The sequence below is a fragment of the Cuculus canorus genome, chromosome 12 (assembly GCF_017976375.1).
Source record: "Cuculus canorus isolate bCucCan1 chromosome 12, bCucCan1.pri, whole genome shotgun sequence".
NCBI lineage: Eukaryota > Metazoa > Chordata > Aves > Cuculiformes > Cuculidae > Cuculus > Cuculus canorus.
Window position 1 is genome coordinate 17,041,164 of NC_071412.1, and position 25,195 is coordinate 17,066,358.

The 25,195-nt window shown below is 53.3% G+C and overlaps 1 protein-coding gene across 3 annotated transcripts; it reads right to left on the reverse strand.

Moving 5' to 3' along the window:
* Positions 1-515: 515 nt before the first annotated feature.
* INSYN1 (inhibitory synaptic factor 1) lies at positions 516-13,789 on the reverse strand. Of its 3 annotated transcripts, XM_054078138.1 has the most exons (4): positions 13,598-13,789; positions 12,516-12,675; positions 11,481-12,250; positions 516-1,239 (listed from the first exon to the last, which is right to left on the reverse strand). In XM_054078138.1, the coding sequence occupies exons 3-4, from the start codon at positions 11,658-11,660 to the stop codon at positions 547-549; spliced, it is 873 nt and encodes a 290-aa protein (XP_053934113.1). In that variant the 5' UTR covers positions 11,661-12,250; positions 12,516-12,675; positions 13,598-13,789; the 3' UTR covers positions 516-546. The 3 variants fall into 3 exon arrangements, with proteins under 3 accessions (XP_053934113.1, XP_053934114.1, XP_053934112.1); XM_054078139.1 differs by lacking the exon at positions 13,598-13,789 and having other exon boundaries at positions 12,516-12,987; XM_054078137.1 differs by lacking the exons at positions 516-1,239; positions 13,598-13,789 and adding an exon at positions 13,011-13,461 and having other exon boundaries at positions 11,665-12,250.
* Between the last annotated feature and the right edge of the window lie 11,406 nt (positions 13,790-25,195).

The following is a 25,195-nucleotide window of genomic DNA, read 5'->3' on the forward strand; positions in this document are numbered from 1 at the left end:
AACACAGGATTCGAGATGTGGCCTCACCAGAGCCAAGCACAGGGGGAAGATTCCTTCCCTGCTCCTGCTGGACACCTCATGGCTGATCCAAGCCAGGATGCTGTTGGCCTCCTTGGTCACCTGGGCCACTGCTGGCTCATGTTCAGACGTTTCCCATCCCTGGTCCAGCCAACCCCCCGGCTCCAGCATCCTCACGTCCCCATCCACAACCTTAGATGTTCTGGCTGTCCCCTCCATACAGGCTTCCCTCTCTCGGTACATATATACATATGATATATATGTGTTATTGTTCTTATTTCTCCATGATGGACGGTTTATTGATCTGAAGCTTCTGTCCACAAAAAAAAGCAGTTTAAAATTCCCTGAGCCTCGAAAATGATGGGTAGGTAGTTGGGACATTTGTCTTCTTTGCCACCTTTTCATGTTGATTTTATTATTAGTATTGATTTATTGAAATATATATTTATATATATATATTTTTTCTGTCCCTCCCCAGGAATCTCCCCATCCCCCCACCCTCCCCAAATCCGCGTGGCGGAGCTGGCGTCAGTTTTTGTTTTTCATTTTCTGCTTGGCCGGGATATAAGGCAGCACCGTCTGGGTGCTTTTATCGGCTACGGTCTGCGTGCTGCTATTCCTCGTCAGCCGCCGCACCGGGGGTCCACCACCACCACCACCACCACCGGTGGAAGGATGCTTGGAGGGTGGCCCCGCCAGTACCTTACGGCTGGGCTCCTCGGGACCATCATCCCCCAGAGACACTGTGCTGTCACCATCCCGGTCGTCATCGCAGCACAGAGCATGGTAAAGCACCTTGTCGCTGAATCGGACCCGTTCCCGTGTGCCGGCTGGCCGGTGATGTGAGATCTTCTGGCTGGTCGTCGTCGTGCCAAAGGCTTCCTCGCTGGATGAATCCGGGGTTCCTCCACCCCGGGGACCATTGGTGATGGGGATCCCGCCGTTCATCAGCCGGTAATCGGGCTGGCGAGTTGGTGGGGGCTGCAGCCGGGGGGGCTCAGGACCGTCGCCGGGGTCAGAGGGGGTGGAAGCGTCCAGGAAGGAGCAGAATTCCCAGCTGTCGGAGAGGATGTCGGAGGTGGTGAAATCGAGGGGTCCCAGCTCAAAGACGCCCCCCCCCTTCTCACTGCTGGAGGTGCTGCTGGCCGTCGCCGTTGTCCAGTCATCCGGCTCTAGCTCGAACTCGAAGTCAGATGTCAGTCGGTCGATCTGGTTCACCACCTGTGAACAGATGGACGGATGGGCAGAGAGGAGCCACAAGACACGACCCTTCTAGTTTTCCTCCATGTTAGCACCACATCCCTAAATCTCTGCCATTCCCCTTGGCACCACCAGTGTGATGAATCGGGAGGCCTCGGCCTGAGTGGAGCTGCTCCAGGAACCCCTCAGCAGGAACAAAAGCCCACCTGGTGGCACAGCTCCCATGGGGCACAAGCAGGCAGTGAAGTCTTGTGCGCCACTGGGTGCTCAGAGTGGCAGGACTGGCCCTTCCCAGGGTGGCCCTGGGGTCTTCCTTGCGCCCTGCGACCCTGAGTTCCACGCCAAATCCCCACACATGTGGTGTCCCTTAGTCCCTCGCATTTGACCATGGGGAGCCACCAGCAACTGACACCATCTCCTCCTGGAAAAGGTGGCTCTTCAGGTGGGGAAACTGAGGCAGGCGTTGGAAAATATCCCAGGGCCATGAGACAAAATACACGGGAAGGCTGCAGAGACAGCATTGTCACCCTTCACCCTGGCTAGGTTGCTGATGGGCTCCATCCCAAGTCCTTCATCTCTTGCAAGGTGTTGAGTATATCAAGACCTGTGGTGGCTTGGGGACAGGGTAGCGGTGTTGCGGCTCCACCACGGCACAGAGGATGGACCCCACATGTGGCATGAATATAAAAAGCCCTTAAAATTAAAAATATGGCTTGAACGTGGCTGTTGTTCAAGCCATCGGCAGGGCTGGAAGGGGAAGGAAGGGAGGAAGGACCACCTTCCTCCTGTGGCTTTCATGGACCATAGTCTCCATCTAATGAACTTGCCAAGGTTTTTGATGCAAAAGGCTCATCACCCACCTTCCAGTCTTAATCCCATACAGTTCAAGGGCCGTCCAGCACTGAGCACAGCGCTAATCCTGCCTGGAGTTCCTCAGTTCCCCCCAAACCCCCACTGCCATGGCACCCAGATGAAGCCATCACTGTTTCTTCATGGTATTTCTTGGCGGGTGTTTCTGCATGTATATATATGTGCGGGGGTGTGTGGCTTTATTTTGTGTAGGAGGCAGAGCACGACGCGAAAATTCAACTCCGCAGCAGTTGGAAGTGTGTATTTTTGGCAGAGTTTCTGGCTCACCTCCCCCCCCGTCTCCGGGGGAGCTGGCAGAGGGCCTGGCTGATCCCAGCACTGCCAAGCGGGAGGTGGGCAGTGGCAGACTAAGAGGGTGCTGGAGGGAACCCCTCAACATTCCCCGTACCTATTTGTGCACCCAGTTGATCTATTTTGTTCTTGCCCCCCTCCCCATCACAGGCACTCATGGGTATTGGTGCCCTCTGGCGCACCGGGATTGTGTCCCTCCTGCTGCTCCCTGGACCTTTACCCACACAAGGAACAATTGGGAGTGAAAAAACACAATTTGCTTGGCTTTTCCAGGTGATTTCTCCATGCATAACATTTTGTTTTTCTGGTTATTTTGCCCTACTGTGTTTCTCTTCCCATTTTTCCTCCCCCTGCCCTTCCACACGTCCTTTCCTGGTAGGAATCAGCCACAAATTTCCCAAAATAAGAGAGGGAAGACAAATCAATGGGTGATATCTTGCCAGATATGTTTTGTTTCCTTCTCATCGTGCTGCCAAAAAACTCTGCCGTGTCTCCACTGGTGCCATGGTTCATCAACAGATGTTGGACCTTCTCATCCACCAAGAACAATTAATCACGGCACATCTCCCCATAATTTTGGTGCTGTTGTTATCCCATAACTCTATTTTTTCAAGCACTTTTTTTTGGGAAACTGAATCCTTGGGCTCAGACATCCCATCCTTGTGACAGGTGGCCAAGGGTGGGCACCCCAAAGCTGCTGTCGTAGTGCCAGGTTGCCCTTCACCTCTGCATCCCTCTGCCAGACGTCAGCGCACAGAGGTTTGGGTCAACACCATAAATCACTAGAAATGCACCACAAACCACAGCTCAGCAGAGTGGGCTCCTTGCAAACCCCTCACAGGACTTTGAGGATGAGGAGGTGTGGGCAGAGTTAAGGGTAATTTAATACATCTGGGCATCTGAAACCAGGAGCCTGAGCAGATGATGGTGCTGCCAGCAGCCCAAGTGGCTCCATTACACTCTGCTGACCTAATTTGAATAAAATTTCCCTATTTCAGCTCATCACTTTTTTGACAGCCCTCCCCATGCAGCTCTCGTGCTCTGCCAAGCTCCCAAGGAGATGGCAGCAGGGGTGGGAGACCCCAACCACCCCAGTTTGCTTGTTGGGGGCTCCAGCAGGAGGAACACGGCATCCCCTCTTTTAAATCACCTGCAGGTCCCCACAGAACATCTCCAGGTTCTGGCTATGGTGAGGACCATTTCTGAGCTACCAAATGCTGTGGGAAAACACGGGGCTAAGCTGGAGAGGCACCTCCGGAGGACAAAATAGCATCACTTCCATAGGCCACCACCGCAATACAGTTTGGATGAGGGTGGTGAGGCTGGATGTGTGCGTTTGCTGCCTGGTACAAACACAGAGAAGAGCAACTGTGGAGCCCCTGGGAATGGGGTGACCTGTTCTGAGATGGGACTGGCTGGTGTCACCAGGAAAATGCAGGGTGAAGGGATGGGGTTGCTGCCCAGGAGCATGTTGGACACATTGGCAATTAAAGCCGCCAGAAAATACCTTTTGGGTAAAAAAAAGGTGCACGAGAGCCTGGATGACAATCGGGTTGGAAATGAGAGAAGCACTCCCACCATCAGACCTGAGTGCATAGTGATGGGCATTAACACACCCTAACAGCCTCAATTAGCCCCACCTGTGACACACACCCCACCCCACCCTGCCCATAGCCTGGGAACCCATATAAGTTCATCCCAGGAGCACTAGTCCTCTCCTGATCTTTTGTCAGCCCTGTGGGTGATTTCTGTCCCGGCTCATAGAATCCTAGAATGGTTTGGGTCAGAAGGGACCTCAAAGCCCATCCAATCCCACACCTCTGGACTTGCTTCAACAGCTCCATGTCCTTCCTGTGCTGAGGACTCCAGAGCTGAACGCAGGGCTCCAGGTGGGGTCTCACATGAGCAAAGGGGCAGAATCCCCTTCCTGTCCCTCTGGTCCCACTGCTTTGGATGTGAGCAGGGACAAGGTTGGCTTTTTGGGCTGCAAGCGCGCGTTTCTGGCTCATGCTGAGCTTCTCATCCATCAGCACCCCAAGCCCTTCTCTTCAGGGCTGCTCCCAATCCATTCCCTGCCCAGCCTGTGTTTGTGCTTGGGATTGCCCCTACCTGGGTGCAGGACCTTGCACTTGGCCTTGTTGAACCTCATGAGGTTCACATAGTCTCCCCTCTCCAGCCTGTCCAGCTCCCTCTGGATGACAGTCTTTCCCTTCTTGAAGGAACATTGAAATCCCTCCCTGATCCTGCCTTGGGGATGGATCTTGGCTCTACATCTTGTCCCTGTCTCCTGGAAGGAGTTTGGGTCCCCAAAGCAGAGGACAGTCAGCTGAGTGCTTCTCATCCCAAGCCCCAGCAGGCAACGGGCTTTACCTAAGCTCCTCACCCACGATCTCCAAACTATTGTTCCTTCCTCCTTGCCCATGTAAGACCTCCGGGGAGGGCAGACAGAGACCCATCTGTCTTTCAAGCTTTGGCTTTGAAGGGTGATGAGGGCAAGCTGGGAGCGTCCACACCAGCATCTGCAAGAAGGTCTTGCAATTAGAAATGACAATTGCTCCTGTTCCCAAGGCACCACCAGATTCCTTTTTTTTTTTTATGCTTTTCTTTGGGGGCAAAAGGGTGAAACTGAAGAAAAGAGGAGAAGAAAAAAAAAAAGAATGATGTGACCTCTTCTTTCTCAGTGACAAGAAAGAATTAGGAAAAAGGACAGGAAAAGAGCTGTCTCTGGGAAACACCCGGCTATTATTATTTTTTAATAAGGTAGCAAATGATTCTGCTGAATCCCTCAGCTAAAATGAGATCACCTCTGTTTGCACGAAGGCTCCATGATTACAGCACCAGGTGCAGGGCAAGCATCTCCTTGGGCTTCAAGTTGGATCGTTGTGACCTGGAGTCCCTGCTCCTCCTCATTAAAGGAACCTGCCGCAATTCAGGCTCGGTGAGTGTCAGGAGGAGGCACATCTCCATCCTGGTCCTTGTCCCCATCCCAGCAGTCACCACAGCACACGGGGATTAGTGTCACATCAGCTCACTCGGGGCTATTTTTAAGAGTGCTTTCTATTTTGAACGGGGGGTGGTGGTGGTGGCAGCGCGGGGGGTGTGTTAAATACCTATGTGACACTTCGTACCCGCTGAGGATTTAAATGTAAAGTAGGATTTGGTCTTTTGTCCCCCCTCTCCTCCTTCCTGAGGCAGGTTGGTAAAGATTTTTAGCTGAGGCCATCGCTGCTGGCAAAGGGAGACAGAGGGAGAGCAGTGGGGAAGGATGGATGACCACCTGGGGTTGGGTGGTTTGGGGTGAGACCCCGGTAATGCTCTCATCCCCTGGGAACTAAGGTGGCTCCGGACCCCTACAAGCAGGCGAGGAGGGCTGGGGTGTCCCCAGCAAGTGCTGGAGGTGCCATAGGGGTGACAAAGAGAGAGTGTCCCTGTCCTTGCTCACCTTTTGCAAAGAGCCACCTTTTTGGTGACAACAGAGCGTTCTTGGTCAAACCAGGGTTGCCTGGCAGTGGGAAATTAGGGAGCAAACCCAATTCCCCTTGACCTTGTGTGTGGCATCGCTGAGGGGCTTCATCCTGCTGTGTCCAAGTGCCCTGAAAACAGGTGCTGGGGCCCCAAGGATGCTCAGCTTTCGTCTAAAAGGATGAGCTTTGAGCAGGTGGAGGACGGCCTAGAGCAAGGCAGAAGGATGGGCCTGTGTCCCCGTGATGCCCTACAGAGACCGGCACCAAGCGAGAATACGCTAAACCACTGTGCCGACAAGTTCGCTCTCACCCCAAAAACCAGTTCCCACCATTCAGCCCAACTGGGAGTTGCTCCCCTCACCTCACGTACAGTCCCCCCACCCCTGAACATCGCTGGCAGCCAGAAGATTTCCAGGTAAAAGCGTAGGTGCCCCAGATTGCGTGTCTACCTCCCCAGCTGAGCCAGATGTTGAACATCTGGAGCGCTGTTGGTTTTTAACGGGATTTTTAGTTATCGTCTCAACTGCAAATCAAACATGGGGATTCCTGGCTTGGTGGCTCCCGCTTCTACTTTTTGGCCATGCTGTTTCTTTGTGAGGAGCTAAACCTCCTGGAAGCTTGGGAAGATGCTGGAGAGGTGAGGGACGAGGTGAAAGGATGAGAGGGGACTTCAAAGGCTTCATGGCTGATAATTGGTAATGCACATATTCCCAAGGCCAGGGAAGGAGCTGGAAGATGCTGGGATCAAAGTGGTGTGATCTAACAGCCCCTTCATCCTTGTGTGGCCTTTGAAGCAGATTGGTGCTTGGGGCGGGTACTGCCAGGCAAAAGAGGGGCCCGGGATGGGGACATCAAAGCAGAGGGCACAGGGCACTGCGCTGCCTGAGCTACCTTTGCTTCAAGGATGGGGGGACCTCTGTGTGTCCCCTCTGTGTGTCCTCCCATGAGATGTAACTGTTTTCCCAACCTGGAGCCAAACTTCTTGTCCCCAGATGGGCTGAGAGAGGATTTTTGTACACCCCCTCCTCCCCCGCTCCATGCTGCTGGCTCTGTCCCCATCCCCAGAAGCCTACTGCGCACTTCAGCCGCACATTTTGGGGACCAAAGCATCTTCCTGTGCTACGCAGCTGCTTTTGCAGGTTGGATCCAACCCGCATGGCCTCACACCCTCCCTTCCCGCTGGCTGCTGCACAATGGGGACGCGCAATGGGACCACATGACTCACGCGAAAAAATCCCCAACCCTATTCCCAAAGCATCAAATAATCCCGGAGGCGTTTGACACCATCGACTTGAACATCAATTCTTCCCTCCATGGGGGAAAAACCTCCAGCAGAGCCAAACTCTCCCGGAGCATGGACCTTTCCACATCTCCCAAACCACTTCCCCATGCAGGCGAGTTGAGTAAATATTTAATAAGGAATAAATGATTAATTGGAGCTCGCAAACCGAAGCAGGGTTACAGGGGCCTCTCTTTCCTGAGCTGATGCTTATAAATGAGCAGGCTGTGGATCTCGGGATCATTTGCTAGATCATCAGCTGCTAAATAGTTCAAAATCATCGCGCAGATCTCTAAACCGCGTTGTTATTATTAGAATAATAAGCTGCCTTCTTGCTGTGAACTTTCCCAAGCGTTCCCAGCTAATCACCTATTGATTACAACATTATTAAGGTGTTTATTATCACAAGGGGTTGCAGGAGGATTTTCCTCCTAATGGAGGCTTGGAGAGGACCCCTTGGTGTTGCTTCCCTTGGTAGAGGGATCCCACTGCTCCTAAGTTAGGGGGTGGAAGGGGGGATAGGATGCTTCCCATGGGATTTTGCAGGGGTTGCACACAGGGAGACTTGCACAGATGTTTTGTTTTGTTTCCCATCTCTGAGTATACCCCATGGATGGGGATCCCCCCAAGGCTGGGAAGGAGCTCAGCCTTGCAGTGAAGATGGCTGGGACCTCCTGGGATATCTTCTTCCTGGTGGCATCCCATGGGGAAAGGACTGGGCTGGCAGGAGGCGTGTGGGAGGGCAGGCAGCGTGGCAAGTGCTCGGCGGAAGCGCCTTCCCTGCCTGCCTCCTGCCTGATTTCTACTTCCAGTGTGTGATTTCAATCAAAGATTTTAATAATCATTTTCCCTGCACATAATACAGCCCTGTCTTGGAGTGCTGGGGAATAATTATATACACAAAAGGGAAAGAGGGAGGGAGGGAGAGTGGGAGCGGGGAAACTGGTAAAACAGCATCATGAATCAAACGGACATCTGGAATGACAGCCTTCAGGTGGGAACTGCTCCCAGGAGCTGCGGATGGAGCCTGAATCAGGGTCTGGCCCCATGTTGCATCCCCATGTGGAGTAGAGCTGCTCTGGGGTCCCCCACCAAAGCCTTCCCCTGGAGCGTCCTGCAATCTCAGCTGAGTCCGGGACTCAAAACCTCTGCTGAAGGAAGGATCACCCGTGAGGAAAGCCTAACGTGAGCCAAAACCAGCTACACCCAGAGCTGGTGAGTGGTTTTGAAGCAGGAATCATTACTAGATGAAATCCCTTGTGCCTACAAAGGGGTTTTGATGCTTCAGGGTTTATTTTTGTCAAGGCGGTTGTGACCTGTCCTCTTCTTCCAGACCTGCAAAGCCCTGGCATCCAGCTCCTCTGACAAGGAGAACCTGGAAGGAGCAGGTTCAGCATTATCTGTGCCCTCCAGCATCACCCAGAGAAGGGTTTCTGGCTCCACCAGGTGCCTCTGGTGCAGCAGGATCAGGTCCACCACTGCCCTCACTGAGCACACCCAGCCCCATGCCCCAGCCCACCGACAAAGCCCCAAGCAGAGGAGATGGCTGCAGGGATGGACATTTCCAAAGCCCCCATGGTGGCTCTGTTGGAGAATACACCAATATTACAAGTGCTGGGACACTGTGGGCACTGATGAATGGGCTTTAAAGGCCCTGAGCACCTCTCCTGGGACCCCCACCATGAGCCCATGGCTCAGGGGCCATCACTCCCTGCCTGGGGCTGCAGAGCTGCCTGTCCCCAGCCTTGTCCCCATGTCCTGGCCCTTACCTCCAGCCGAGGAAGAGCATCACTAGGTGCAAGGTAGGAAACCACAAGGGTTTATTTTGTTTACTTCTTTTCTTTCACCGATATCCTAGAGCTTACGACTCGCCAGCCTGCTGTCTACCACGTACTTTTCTGGATGGGCTTCAAAGAGTTCCATGTAAGAGATCCAGAATTTCCAAAGCCTCTAATGCCCAACATCACCTTGGTTTGGGGAAAACTGAACCTCTGTTTCTTTTGAGTCATCGGAGCCTGGTTTAGCCTGGTTAGACCGCTGTGTTTTAGCTCCAGAACCTGCTCTCCCATGCAGTCTTATGCTGCTTTCTCTAAATTCAACTAATTGCTGCGAAGTTTCATGGCTGTGTTGTAGGGCTTGTTGAGAAGGGTTGAAGTTTAGAAGTCACCTTGTGGTGGGGACCTCGTGGCTGGCTCTATGCTGGCCTGGCCACGTTGTCCCATGGTGTGTGGGGCTCTTCCAGGGCAGCTATGGGATACAGTCTGGTGCCTAGGGATGTGCCAGCTCCATGGAAAATTCATCTCCAGGCCTCAGTGCTTCCCAGCACTCTCCGGAGAAGCCACCTTATGGGGAATGAGCCCCCAGGCTGCACAAGAGCAAGGTCTCCCTGGCATGAGGGTCAGAGAACGGGTGTCCTCTCTGCTCCTTAAAGCACAGGGACCTGCTGTGCCTCGCTCAGCTCTTTCACCCTCCAATGTTATACCTCCTCCTTTGAGTCTGCTTCCCAAAACTTGTCCACAAGGAATATTGAGAGCCCTTTACCCCACCCTGTGTCCTCAGCCTGCCTTCTCTTTTCTGCTCTGAGACAAAACCTGACTTGGGCAGCCTACCAAGAATGCTGCAGGGATGATCAAGGTCCTTCTGGCCCTAGGAGCTGGACAGGGACCTTGCGGATCCACTCAAATCTTGGCGGGAAGCACAACCTGGCCTCAGCTGTGAAACGGTCAGAGATTTGTTCTATCCCAGTCCTCCTTACCCCTCCACATCCTTGGCAGGAGGGATGCTCCTGTGATCATGGTTGTCCCACTTGGCCTTAAATCCATGGGCTCAATCAAAGGGGCCAATTGCTATCATCCTCATTTTAAAGCCTCTCTAAGCTCCTGGAGGAATATGAAGTGAGCTTGGACTAAACGGAAAACAGCTCTGCTTCCTGATTATTACTATAATGACTGTTTTTAATCCATCGGAGATTTGTTGAAGGAGTTTTGGGCTCCCCCATTTGGCGTTGTGGGAATCGGGGGGCTTTTTGCTTTAGGTAGCAGGGTTTGTTTCCTGCTGCATGAAGGACCAGCAAAGCCACAACAGAAAGGGAACTCTTGGGAGTCCCACGGCCAGGTGAAGTCCTCGCAGGGACCCAGTTGGGTGGTGTGGTGGACTGTGACACATACCCCGGCACTGGCTTTCCCCAGCAGGACAACCTCTTTAAAATCTTCTGGATTGAGCAGAGCCACCCCAAAGGAGGACACTGCATCCCAGGGGATGCTTCAGGCAGGCAGATGTCACCTCCCTGACCATGGCCACGTCTGCGCAGAGGATGATGTTGGTGCACCTCCATCAGCAATTTCAGTGACACCCAAATGCCACCGACTCACGCAGGGCTGCTCCACAGTGGCCCCATGGCAAAGCCTCCAGCAATTTCTGCCCTTCCTGGGGCCAGATGAGGTTTCGCATGGTTCTGGGTACAACCCCTTTGCACTCAGCTCAGGCCACAGCGAGGATGCAAACGCCCACCTGCCCTATTGCAAAAGCAATCTGCACGCTATGCTCAAGGCTACCGCACACTTTCCATCCACTGCTTCACTGTCACCTGCAGAGCTGTCCTAAATTACCAGCCCCATCCAGATCCCTTTCTGCCAGGAACGTGTTGCCCAAATCCTTGAGCCACAAACACATTAAATCCTCCACCAAACTGGGTCTGTCGCGCTTCTACACTGGGAGGGAACTCCAACCACACTTTGTGTGTGTGTATTTATGTATATACATTTATATACGTGTGCTTTTGCAGGAGTGATGGACTCCAACAGCCAGACTATGGGACAACCAATCCCTTTGGCCCCCTGCCCAGCCTATGGACCCCCCTTCACAGCACCCAGAGCACATGCCAGTATTTTTGGTGCCCTCTGCAATGCAAGAGGGATGCACCATCCCTTTGCCATTCCCCTCTCTAGTTCGAAAGGGGCCTGAAAAACACCCCCCCCCCCCCCCACACACACACACAAGGCTGAGCAGAGGCAAATCCATGCCTGCCGCACAGCACCAGCAGCATCCGCTTCTCCAGTCCCAGTGTGTGACCTCACGGTTCTTCTCCCACCAACAGCACCTCGGGGGCCGGTGCCTTGGCTGCACCCCCGACCCAGAGCGAACCTCGGTGTCAAGGTCAGGAATAATTTTACAAAATATAGCTGGGTTTTTTTTTTCCTCTACCCCCAAATCCTATTGCAACTCACCCTGGGAGGTGATGGTCTGGGGGTGCTGAGCTGGGCCCGCTCCCCCCAGCCCAGCCCCAGAGGCAGGGAATGGGAACAGGGCAGCTACCACGACCCGCGCAGGGATGTGATGGCACCCCAGGGCTTTCCTACCTCTCGGAGCTCCTTGGCCACCTCCTTGAGCTCCTGTAAGATGCCTTCCAGTTGCCCAATCACCATTTTCATCCGACTCCGTATTCTTTCCCTTTCACAATTACTCTTGCTGCTACAATTGCTGCTGCTGCTGCTGGGCTGGTCACTGGGCTGCCTGTCCTGGCAGGTCTGGGAGTCCATCCTTCCCTACCGGCCTCCGTTCCTGGCCCCAACGGCTCTGTCCATCCTGCTCCCCCCTAGCCGGGTGGCCTGGCGTCCGCACAGCCCCTCTCGGCTGGGGAGCTTTCAACATCTTAACGTTCCCCTGCCTCCAAGAAAGTCCCAGCCGCACGCTCGCCTCCCTGCGAGGTCGGGGGGCTCCGGTTCAGAGTGGGGAGCAGGCTCAGGGTGCACCATGCGGAGTTGGGAACGCTGCAGAGGGGGCTCAGCCAGTGGCTGTGGGGAGATGTGGGGTGGCCATGGGGCGAGCGGAGAAGGTGAATGCTCCCTGGTTGGGCAGGGTTTCACCTGCGTGCTGCGGCAGAGCTGGAGGAGGAGGAAGAAGAAGAGGAAGAGTCCCTCGGATGTCCCAGGAAGCTAAAATCCAGTGGCTCACGCCTTGCCGGCTCCCCGATGCCAGGGAGAGGGACGCAGGGCTGGGTGTCCCCGGGGAGTAATGCTGCTCCCTGCGTCCAGCCCTTGCTCCGAGGTCGCCAGCTCCAACACTGGGTGGTGGTGGGGGGAGGTCTCCCAGCTGGGTACAGGCGTCCTGGGAAGCCCAGGGTCCCCTCCTGCAAGGACAGACAGACAGACATCAGGGAGCCATCCCTGCAGGAGCCAGAAAGCTAGCTGAGGGGGGGGGGGGGGGGGGCTCTGCCCACTCCTGCCTTGCCTTGATCGCTGGTGGGGAGTAGGATAGAGCCTGGCACTGTCCCTGGCACCCCCTTTTTGCTCCCTCCCCAGTTTGAGACCCAGAGACTGGGCACAGGGGGCTCTCACTGAGCTAAATGGGTGGGTAGATGGACAGACAGACAGCCATGCAGCTCAGGAACTTACCGTTGTGATCCAGACCCCCCTTGGCTCCAGTTCAAGCTCTTCCTTGTCCTTATTTTTTTTTTCGTCTCCTTTTCTGGCTTCCTTCCCCTCCTCCTCTTCCTCCTCCCTCAGGGCTTCTGCGTGGCACAGGAGGAGTCCGGGGGCCACTTTCCTTTGGTCGCTGTCGGAAGGGGTGAGACGTTATTAGAGGTGACAGTCTGCCATGGGAGGGGGGAAGAGCGGGGGGGGGGGGGAACATGCACGTCCCAAGGGACCCCTCCGCTTTGACTGGGGTGTCATGCAGCCTCCTCCCTGACACCACCTTCCCTCCTGGGTTCAAGCCCCAACATCTCCTCAGCCAAGGATGGGGGAGGAACACATCTTGCTCCCGAATCCATCCCGTTTCCCTCTGGGAGGGGCAAAGCAGCACAGGTAGAAGTGGAGGGGGGGGAGCACATCCCCCCAGCTCAGGGGTGGATGGCAGGGGCGGCATGCGTGCATTTCCATCCCCAGTACCTGCATCCTCCATCCCCACTGCCTGCATCCTCTATCCCTACTGCTTGCTTTCTCTGTCCCTGGTACCCGCATCCTCCAGGGCACTGGGGATGGAAGAGGTCGGTACCCCCATCCTCTGGGGCACTGGGCATGGAAGAAGCCGGTAGCCACATCCTCCATCCCTGGCACCTGCACCCTCCATGCCCGGTACCCGCATCCTCTGGGGCACTGGGGATGAAGTCGGTACCCGCATCCTCCATCCCCTGTGCCCGCATCCTCCACCCTTGCTGCTCATATCTTTCATCCTCGGTGCCCGCATCCCCCATCCCCGTTGCCTGCATCCTCCATCCCCGGTGCCCGCATCCTCCATTCCCCGTGCCCGCATCCTTCATCCGCGCTGTTCGCATCCTCCATCCCCCGTGCCCGCATCCCCGGTGCCCGCATCCTCCATCCCTCGTGCCCGCATCCTTCATCCGCGCTGTTCGCATCCTCCATCCCCGGTGCATCCTCTCCCTCCTCAGCTCCCGCACCTCCCATCCCCGCCGCCCGCACCCCTCTCCCTCGCCGCCCGCGCCCCCGCAGCCTCCCCCGGTGCCCCCGGGACCGACCGGCGGCGGCGATGCGGGCTCAGGGCCGGCCGCCCCGTGGGCTCCGGGCGGGCGGAGCGGGGCGGGCGGCGGCCCCCGGCGGCCCGGGCAGAGCCATGGGGCGGGCGGAGCGGCGGTGGGCGCCCGGCCCCCCGGCCCCCGGCCCCGGCCGCAGCCTCCCCGCTCCCCGCGGCTCCCGGTTCGGCTCGCCCCGGCGGCTGCTGTGTCAGAGAAAGGGGCTGAGCCTCCGCCGGGAGGGGGGGGCTTAAAGGAGCCGGGAGCCCCTTCGAACGGTGCCGAGCGGGGAGGGGGCAGCGCTCAGGGAAACTGAGGCAGCGCCGGGGGGGGGCTCTTGGATGAGGGGGGAGGCTGTGCCTCAGTTTCCCCGCTCTTCCTCCTCCCCCAGCAAATCCTCGTCTCATTAAGGATGGTCCCTTCTAGGTGCGAAATGTCCATCCCCACCCCGTGGGTCATATTTGGGGCCAGTTTCTACAGGACCTGTAAATAACTGCCCGGGGGAGCATCATCCTAGCGAGGGTCCCGACTGCCTGGACAGGAGCAGGCTGCCTTTTCAGAGCAACCATGATCCTCTCTGTGTGTGTGTTTGTGGGTCTGGCCTGGGGGGGAAACCCCGACAAGGAGAGGGAATTGAACCGAATCGAGGATCCAGCCTGGAAAAGTCAAACCAGCAATGGGAGTAAGGATTTTTTCTTGTCCTAGAGCTGAACCGTGACGATAGGTGGCAATCCCAGGTCTGCCAGCGGCGAGGCAGCGTGTGCGCATACGTGTTATTTATTGCCTCCTACTGGGTATGTTCAAAAGTGCTGAACACACTTTTTGGCATGGACCCGAACTGACTCATCCTTTAGTGAGCAGCTCATCCTGAAATGATGCTTTGGGGGCTCTTCCGATTCCCACTGGACTTTTGGGTCTAGGTCCAGCATTGGACCCCTGGGATGGCAGGAGTGCTGGGGTGCGTGGCGGATGTTGGCGAGGAATCCCCTCTGTGCACAGCCTTATTGTAATGTTATTTTCCAGGTTAACCGTGTGGCTGGTGGGAAGTGTTAGGCAGGAACCTCCTCCATGCAATAATTCACACCTAAACTCGGTGATAATGTGGCCACTCAGGTCCCCAACAACTACAGTGGTCTCTCCTCTGCTGCCAGGCTTTGATTCCCTCTCATAGCAGGTTAGCTCACGCGCTGTCTCTGCCATTAAGAGAGCAGAGCCGGAAAACAGTGGGAATATTTGGACAGTAATTTGGGGAGAGAGTGGAGGTGGTAAAACTGAGATGGAGGTGCTGCTCCCAGGAAATTAGTGAAGCAGGATCAGGTGAGATCTCACCTCCGGGCGCTCACACACACACACACATACACACAGTGGATCCAGGGAAGACGATAAAAGACACTAAATGATTTTGGACAGAGGAAGATCTGAATAACCCACAGGCGGGAATGGGGGAGAAACACTGCTCCATCCATGACTTGCTCTTTTCCACTTCTGTAGGCATCTGCTCATCACTTGTGTGATGGGTACCAGCAGCCCTAGGACTTGAGGTCCGTGCTAGGTTGATAAAAGCTGCTCAAAAATACCCACTACCAGCACAGGAGAGCAGAACCCTGAGTGTTGGTGCTGCCCGAAAACCCTCCTTGGAAAGTCTTGGAAACACTAAGGCAGCAGAAATGTCCCTGCAGGAATGTCCAAAGCCTTCAGCGTGAGGTTAGAGGCTGGACTTGTGTTTCCTACCACCTTCTAAAACCATTTAGATGGTTCCTGGAGGATGGGAAATGAGGGGGAGCCATTGAGCTCTACCCCTGGAAAGGAGGGCTCAGCCTTTATGAGGCACCTGACAAGCCAAGCCTGCAGCACACCCCGCTCTTCCCTCCTGCTTTCCTTTGCTCCAAAGCTCGGGATGGACTTCCTCAGCTGGTTCCATGCCAAAGCACTCCCATTGCCTGAGGGCCAATGCGGTAGCTGAGGGGAGGGATGTCCGTCTGTCCTGCCTTACTCCTGCTGTGAAAGCCTCTGTGTTTCCAGCTGCTGTTGGGCAGCACAGCACAGCTACTGGTGGGTTCATCATTTGTGGAGGAAGAATAGAAAGAGGGTGTTGTTTATTGTTTTGAAAAGTTTACTTTCTGCTTTGATTTGCCGCTTTGCAAAGCCCGAGTTCCCCCCTGCAAGGAACTCAGTGAAGGACGCAGCTTTCAGCAGAAGCAACCCCATGGATGCTGCTTCCCACCTGCACATCACAGCCCAGGTCTGGGGGTTATGGACCACCCTGCTCTCACCATCTCACGTCCCTCATAACTGATTCTTGTCTCCCATGTCCTTTGTCACGGATCCGTGTTTCCCATCTCCCTGCCAGATCCTCTCCAGCCCCATCCCATCTTCCTGAGCGTCTCCCAGAGGAGCCGGGGGAATACCCAAACACTCCCCAGCTTTGGTTTCCCGCTGCTAGAGGGTCAGCATTTCTCTGGACATGGCCGGAGCGCAACGAAGAGAGGAGCGGTTTTATTCCCACCTCCCTAATCTCTCTCCCTCCCTCCCTCATTCTGCAGTCTTTATTTATGCCTTTCATTAGATCTGATTTACTGGGATTTTCCCATTCCAGCAGGAAAACTGCTGGAAGGGGATTTCTCTGCAAAGCTTGCAAGCTTGCAGGCATTTTATTTTCCAGGGTCATGCCAGGCTGGTTCCTGCAGGGTGGGTCCTGGCTCCGCAAGGCTTAGCAGGGGACTCCCATGGCAGGGGGTCCCCTCTGTCGCCCCCAGAATCTCCCATCACAGCTCCAGGATGGAGCTGGTCCCCATTGTCATGCTGCTGGCAGGTGCCCTCCGCTGCCGAGCCCGCTGATGTATCGCTTCCCCGCCGTGACTCACTGGCACAGATGTAATTTCTAATTAAATAGCGATTCTTTTCAGAGCCATTTATTTCTGTTTCTTTTGTATTTTGATTGGAGTGTCAGTCAGTTTTTCACCAGTTTGTCAATTCCTCTTTCCCTAAAGATTAGCATGGAGAGATGTGAAAACACAGAAATATGTGTTAGCTGCGCTGAGCCAGGGAGCACCTCGGGTCCCAGCTACCCAGGGAAAACCTGCAGAGAATGTGGTAAGAAACCGAGAAGAAAGAAAATAATCCCTGAAGAGACCTGTTTAGAGCAATATTTCAAAATCTGCTTTTTTTTTTCCCCATCTCCGTTTCCCTTCCTTGGCCTGCAGACCCGCAAGTCCCATCGTGCTGTGTTCCCGCAGCAGCAGATGGTGCCTTTTCCTGGGAGAAATCCCACAGGATGCTCATAGTGAAACAGCCTTCTCCTGGATTGACTTTATCTTTGGGTCATTTGAAACAATGGGATGTGGAAATTCATCTCTGAAATGCTCCAGAACGTGGTCCGTGATGCTCAGCATATGGTTTGCGGGAGAAGGGGGCTCCCCTGACTTCTGGGGTCTTGGCTCCCTGGGGCAAGGGATGCAGTGAAATCAAAATCCTTGGTTTTGCTGATAATTCAGGATTCTTTTAGGTGAGATGGTCCATGGGCTCTCTTTGGGGCTTGAGTCCATTGCTCTCCAGGAGAGGCCGGCAGCTCCAGCACTGCGTGCTCTGCCTGGTATTGGTGTTGTGGCACCCTCAACATCAAACTCCAGCCCAAAGCCACATCATTGAGGGTCCATATCCCCCAAATTCCCAGTGTCCACTCATTCCAGTGAACAGAGCATCCTTGGATTTGAGATCACAGCCTGACTGTGGTGAGGATGAGGAATAAAAATCGTCACTAGCGTTGAGCAGCGACAGGTTTCCTTAGCCAGCATGCTCAGGACACTTGTTGCAGCTGGGTGATTGTAGGTCAGCTTGTTGCTATAAGCATGTAAAAAGAGAAAAAGCCAATTAAATTGGGGTGGCAACATGGGTGCGACCTGTAAAACTATCTGCATTGTTGGGAAGGGGATATGGGAAAACTGCCTTCCCATAAAAGATGCTTTCAAAATAGGAAACTGCTCCTACGGTGAGGAAAAGGTTCTATTCTGGTGTATTCTGATGGGAAATATGTATCCCATCACATGGGGCTATTGGCCTGTGTTACGCTGACTTTTCCAGCTCATGTACAAAGCATTGGAGCAAATCACCACCCCAGCTGATAGCCCAAATTAACCCAAGGGCAATCAGCCTCCCTCCCAGGTCTTTCAGCCCAGACACATTTCACCTGAGGAGAGTGGGGCCTTCCTATTAAAGGATTGAAGGTGCTTCAGTGTTTCCTAAAGGGTCTCAGAGCAAGGAGGAGTTTCCTTGGGCTCAGATTTTTGTCCAAAGGAGGTTGTCTCCGTGCAGGCTATAAAGGAGCTGTCACTGGTAAGCAGTGAGTAACCCAAAAGGTGGGCTTTTCTTCATGGGATTTGGTCCCTTTGGGTTTATTTCTTTATTTCCAAACTCCTTAGAGGCTGTGGGATCTGGCCTGCTTGGAGCTGCTTTGGATGAAGCTTTTTCTGTGTTAATATTGCAGTAAGGCTGAGCTGGATATGAGTATGGGGCTCTCTCCAACTAAAAAGGTCAGCTAAAAGCCCTATGAAATTGCTGCTCTTTATGTTATAACACTGTCTCAGATGGAGACAGACCATGCCCATCATTTCTATCCTGCTCTTGGTTTCATTCCTTATCTGTGTGGATGGAGCTGGGAGTACCCCTGCTTTCACGGCCGGTGGGTCTGGGTGTCCCTTGGCTCAGGGAGGTGTATCCGATTCCCTGTAGCAGGGAAAATCAATGTGGCTTCACACCCTTATTAGTTTCTTGTTGGAGAAAGTGCACAGGGCTCGCATTGAAGTATGAAATGAAGTAGGGAGAGCAAATATTAGCGCTCTTAATGGCCTTTTGTTTTACTAGCAACACCACTATTAATCACCCCAGTGAGGGGAGCCGAGTCTGCTCGGGGATGACTTACCTGTGCAAACAGAGCCAGGAATTACCAGAGGGGAGACCTCAGAATATCCTTGCTGGTATTTGAGCAGGGGCTGAGCACGGAGACTGGCAGAGTTGGAGGTGCCCTAAATGGGTAGCCTTAAAAATGCATCCTTTTACTTTTGCTAAAGGAGTAGAGATGGAGGGGAAGAGGCTCCGGGGGAAAGCGCTTGGCTGAAAAACTCCAGGTGCTGCTTTCTACTGAGCTGGCAGATTGCATGAATCCCCCTGTGCCTCAATTTCCCTTCTGTTTCTGTATTTGGGCTGAAAATGCTCCAGAAGAGCAGCGAATGTACTGGGAGGCTGGTGGGCAGCAGTCAGACAGTCCTTAGCTTGGAATTGAGCCCTTGGAAAGCATCTGCTGGGGTTAAGCATTAAAGCCTCTTTCCTGCCATCCTCCACTTGCACACGACTGTCTTGTTTGGAATTTGATGTGCCATATTTGAAGAGGAAAGCTTTCCTAAAGACGCTGATTTGAAACGTGGCTCAGCAGGCTTTGTGCTTCTCTGGGACTGCCCAGCTGGGAGGAGCAGGGAGGAACCAGGGATGCAGCAAGGCTGGGCTTGGAGGAGTCCCAGCAGTGGCCAAGGGCTCTGGGCCAGCACTGGAGCTTGACAGCAAAGTGGATTTTTCCAGCTGCTTTTCAGAATAACCCTACCCAAATAAATGCTGAAAGGGAAAATAAGCTTTCCCCCAAAGCTTTGGAAGCAGGTTTTCCAGCTTCCCTTGCACTTTCCTTTCCCTTTGAGGGATGCAGCATCAGCAATGATGTTCTTTGAATGAACTGCTGATTTGGCCCAAAACTGTATCATTTTTTTTCCCCCCATTTGAGGCCTACTGGGATAATTAGTCCTGAGCAGGACGGCGTTGGGGCAGGAGATGTCCTTGAGAGCCCTGGGCTTGCTCCTGTCCTTGGGGAGACCCTCTGCAAGGAGAATACCAAGCAGATGGGCCCGACCTGCGCCAAGGGGACCTTGTGTTAATCTCATTTTCGCGTGTTGCAGAGTGCCTGCCTGCAGGATTAGGCCAACTCCTTGGGCTTCATTTACATTTTTAAAAGCCTTGTCCCTGACCTTGTCAGTGTTTCTGGCTCTCCTCCTCCTTCTGTAGCTCTGTGGGGACCAAGCTGTGCTGGCGAGGGCTCAGAGATACTCTGGCGTGGCTGGACTGGGGAAAATGGCCATAAATAGGAAGGATAAAATTAGCAGGCATAGGGATTTGCTGCTTTCTTGGCTTTGAAGACCCCAAATGATTTAAGGGGTCTCCAAAAGCAAAATTAGACTTGCAGGGCCAAGTCTGCAGGACTAGCCGAGCATTCTTTGGGATCAGCGGTCCTGGCAGAGCCTGGCCACAGCGTTGCTTGCTGAGGTGACTTTAGTTTAAGGATTTCTTGATCTCAAGATGAAAGAGGGGAGATTGAGAAAAGATCTTAGGGAGAAATGTTTTCCTGTGAGGGTGGTGAGGCCCTGGCCCAGGTTGCCCAGAGCAGTGGTGGCTGCCCCATCCCTGGAGGCATTCAAGGCCAGGTTGGATGGGGCTTGGAGCCCCTGATCCAGTGGGAGGTGTCCCTGCCCATGGCAGGAGAATTGGATGAGCTTTGAGGTCCCTTCCAACCCAAACCATTCTATGATTCCCTGACAACTTCACACTAGACTTGCTTGCTTCTTTGTTTGCTTGAATCATTTTGGTGCTGGGATGGAGAGACCGAATCTCTGGTTGCTGTGTGTGACCATCACGAGGGCTGGATGTAATTACAGCATCTTTTCCTGCAGGGCTGGTATCTTTGTGTCGGACCCAGGAATGTGAGACCTGAGCCCTGGCAGGGGGAAGGTGACCTTGCTTACGTTGTATGCATAGGTTTGCCTTTCAAATTCTCCATGATTTATGGTGTGTGATAGTAAATAATTAATCAGGGGGACCTCTGGCCCTGGAGGGCAGCCATGCGATGCGGTGAATGGGTCGCTGCAGAGTCGGCTGTGGGCACGGGGATGCGGCTGCTTCTGGGGCAGGACTTAGGATGGGGCACAAATGCTGCTATTTCCCTCTTATTTCACCAATTAAGCTGCTGATACCTACCTGGAAATATATTATTAATGGAGTACTTAATTACAGCTCCCGTCTTGCCCAGCAGTGCTCATTTCCATGGTGTCTGGTCCAGGATGTTCTGAGCCGTTCCATGGTGTTCCAGTTGCTATTAGCCAAAACAGAAATTTCTATCAAAATTGCTTTTAAACTAAATCTTTTTTTCTGCAATAGGAATGGAAAAGCAAAATCACAGGGAGTTTCTGAATGCAAATCTCCTTTTCTGTGGCGGCTGCTTGTTTAAATGCTGCAGCAAAACAGCGCTGGCATCCTCTGGGCACAAACAGCTCTTTGAAACTTGGACAAAGGCATGGAAATTTGGGGGTTGCCAAGCATTCTGTGGGGTTTTATTGGGCTGAGGGTTTTTTCCTGGAAAACTTTGCCTGTCTCTACTCCAAGGCCCTGTTTAGCATGGTGAATTTGCAAATGAAAATCCTTTAAGCTTAGTAACAACCAAAGGGTTTTGTGCCTTAGGGCTGGGTGAGTCCATTAATGTGATGTATGAAAGGCTGCTAGAAGCCCCAATGTTACTGGCGTTGATGTATTTTGGGAGCAGATGTATAAATTTGCTTGTTTACAAGGCCAGGATTAATTGGTAGACAGAGCTACCCTGGGTGGTGGGAAACCCTTTTTACCATAGAATTGTTTGGGTTTGAAGGGACCTTAAAGATCATCCAGCTTTCAGTGCTGAAAGGGGCTCCAGGAAAGCTGGAGAGGGGCCCTTGATCAGGGATAGGATGGAGATGAACAGTTTTAGGCTGAGAGAGGGGAGATTGAGATGAGATCTTAGGAAGAAATGTTTTCCTCTGAGGATGGGGAGGCCCTGGCCCAGGTTGCCCAGAGCAGTGGTGGCTGCCCCATCCCCGGAGGTGTTCAAGGCCAGGTTGGATGGGGCTTGGAGCTCCTGATCCAGTGGGAGGTGTCCCTGCCCATGGCAGGGTGTTGGAAGTGAATGGGCTTTAAGGTCCCTTCCAACACAAACCATTCCATGATTCTATGAATCTTTGTTGTCTGTGTGGCTTTGAAGTCCAGAAATAGCTTAAAAAAAACCCCTGTCAAACTCAAATTTTCTTCCGTCACGCTCTGCCAATCTATGCCACCGCCTGGTCCTACGTCTGTTTGGGGCATCCCTGGCCTGGCTGAGGGGGGAATTTAATGCAGGAGTCTCTGGGATGATTTCAGCAGCGTTGGGTTTCCATGACGACCTGTGCAGCATCCCTGGAGCCAGGACTGTGCACAAATGCACACCCCAAGATGCAACTACCTGGGAAACTGGGGGGGTGGGAGGGGATAGCTACAGCTTTGCTGAGTCACTGCTGGCTTGTATTTATAGGCTCTGGCAAAGCATACTTTGGGATGCTAATAATACATTTTGTTAATCAGAGGCCACAGTGGAGAGCTGCTTGCCTTCTAATTTCCTGCTGTGGCAGAGCCAGGGCTTGTTAAATAAACAACTGTGGTACCTCTGAGGGGGTGGGGAAGCCAAGAATTACCCCTAAAATCCCCCATGAGCTGGTAGGGAGGAGAAAGGGACTTCTGCATCCTGCTTGGATTTAGGCTGTGACCCTGGGAAAGCCCCATCCTTGTGCCTTTTGATGCTGCAGGGCTTGTGCATCACCCCGCACTGTGCCGCAGGGACCTGTGGGTCCAACCAGGCTGGAAACCCAGGATTGAGACCAAACACTGCTTGAGACTTCGTTTCTCTGGAGCTGGCAAGCGGCTTCTTGCATTGTTTGTCCCTTCCCTTGGGTCACCTCCTGCTGCCACCTTCACTAAACCCACCAGGAGGTGACTGCCACAAGATGGGCATTTTAATGTGGCTGTTGATGTTTTGCAGCAGCTTTTAAGTCGCAGTGGCAGTTTTGCATAAAATACCCTCCAGATGAATATTTATAATGGACTTTAAGATGCTAAATGGGTTTTCACAGTTGATTAAATTAAGGCAGGGTTCCTTCAAACCTTGAAAGACTGACTTTGAATGGCTTCTAGTTGTTTTGCCTTGCTGCTTTTTGGCTATTCCTCCTCAGACTGATGTTCACTTTCCTTCTTCCATTAAGAAGTGTTCATTTTGGTGTCCCCCTGCCCTGGTGGGATGCTACTAGGCAAGGTCTGCGGTGAGCAACGTCTCAGCCCATTGGAAGAAATTTGGGGAGGTGCAGGCAGGGTTGTGTTGTGCTTGGCTTGGCAAGGAGATGCCCACCCATCAGGCTGGTGGAAAGGCTTTGTAGGCTACAGAAGTTTGGGACTTCCAGGTTTTTTGAGATCATCTCAAGAGCTTAGAAATGAAGATGAGCGAGGGGCAGTCCCCATTTCCCAGTTCTGTTGGGAAATGAGAAAATGGGCTGTAAACATCCACCCCCTTTCCTTCACTCTGCTCTTTGCCCTGGGTTTACAGCTTTTTCACCAGCAGGTCCTTCCTACCATCTGCTATTGAGTGTTGGTCCTCATGTGGCTGTGGTTTTCCTGTATTGCTACTCCTTTTTTGTTAGTTTAAAAGCAAAATCTGTTGTCCCTGGGGCCAGGTGAGCTGCTTGAGGACACATGCTCTCATGAATGGTGTGAGGGAGGAGTTTAATTGCTCTGATAAGCCTGGGAGGGTTTACTGGCCCCTGCAAGAGTTGTCTCCAAGCCTTTCTTATTCCAGCACTGCCTGTGGAGGAGAGGCTGGGGCAGGGAGCAGGTCTAGGTGATGCTGAGAGCTATCAGAACAACATGCAGCCTCTTCTCCCTCTTCTTCCCACATCTCGAAAGAAGAAATGGAGGCCCTACAGGGCATAGGGCATCCCAAAGGGCTGTGTCTGCCTGCGGACTTCCCAGCTGCTTCCTTGCAGTCATTCATAGCTTTCAAAATCAGCTGGCACACATTCCAGCTTTGGTCTCCTCTTTGTTAGGAGCCTTTTGGGACAGGATGAACAAAATACAGCTGGCTGCTTCTGAGCTTTGGGGAAAATAGGCATAAATAATTCTGTGACTGATTTATTTCTTTGCCGAAAGGTCCTGTAAGGGGTGGGGTGTGGCTCGGATGCTGTGAAACAGTGCTCCTGACTCCATGCTTGACTATGCTTTTCTCTGAGCTCTTAGAGAGGATCTGTTCCTCCTCGTGAGGTGGAATACACTTGATGAAAATGCAAAGGATTTAAGTCTTCATAACTTGGAAAGGATTAGACAAATGTTCCTGAAACATTTTTTTGCCTCAAAGAGGGTGGTGAGATGTGTGTGCCATGCCTGAAACTTTAGAAGGCATCACTTTAGTTACAGGGGTCCAACCTTTCTGACTCAGACGTTTGCTACAAGGCTTGGATTACCCATCACTCTGCCCTGCTCCCTCTCTTTGGTAAGAGCCAAGTGCTTAAGTATGGAAGCAGCTGCAATATATATATCTTCCCTTAAAGCTTGTAGGAAAACCAGGATGGTTTGTTTAAACAGCTTTATGGGTGCGTGGGCAGGAGTGAGGGAGGGTGCTGTGTGTTTGGGTGAGGCAGGGACGTGTTGCTAGAGCATCCGAGATCTCACTCATGGTGGATGGGTGTAAAATTGCACACGTGTGTGCTCAGATCACCAAGTTTGGGTTGTGGTTGAGTTACAGCTCTGGGGGTGATGAACTGCTCGTGCACTGTAGGGCTTCAGTGCTTCTGGTGCTTTTGGAGGGTGCTGTCCCCACCCTGATCCAGTGTATCTGCTCCGCTTCTGCACAGCGATAGGAAAGCACCAGCTCTCCCCATGCAGACAAAATTAACCCATTTGTGGAGCCACTGGCTGGTGCCTTGCGACAGTTCTGCGAACTCTGGGCTCTGCCCTTCCAGCGCATACTGAGGCTTTGAAGATGTGGTTGGGCGTCTTTCTGGTCTGTTTGAATCGTGGAATGATTTGGTTGGAAAAGACCTCTGAGACTGAGTCCAACTGTACTTGTCCACTACTAAACCACATCCCTAAGCAGTTCATCTGCCCGTCTTTTAGACACCTCCAGGGATGGAGACTCCACCACTGCCCTGGGCAGCCTCTGCCAGAGAACCCTTTCAGTGAAGAAACTTTTCCTGATGTCCAGTCTAAATGTCTCCTGGCACAACTTGAGGCCATCTCCTCTCCTCCTACCACCTGTTACTCTGGAGAAGCACAGCACCCTGCAAACCCCCAGGGCTATGTGTGGGCCTTGCATCTTGGTGTGATATCCTGTCCTCGGAGCATTGCATCCCCTGGAGGGGGACAACCTGGGCACAAAATGGGGCATTCATCCTCCTGTGGGGTTTGAGTGCCTGGAGCCAGGTGGGCTGCGGTTGCCATCTCACTGGGGTTGTCTTCCCTTGTTCTCCCACCTGACCTCCCACCCCACCAGCTGTAGGAAGGGAGAAAAGGTGTTGGGATTGGGCAGGAGGGTGAGCTCTATTGAAGGCACATCCTATCTGCCCAGCTAGAAACTCCAAGGATGCTGTGGCTGTAGGAGCAGAAGCACCACAGTCTCTTGTTGGGTCCTGATGCCTGATCAGCAACTGTTTTGTGCTCCCCAGTGCACCCAGAATGAGTGCACTTTGCAAATCCAGCAGACTGGACATCTCCCACAAAACCTCCCCAGCTCTCACTGTGTGGATT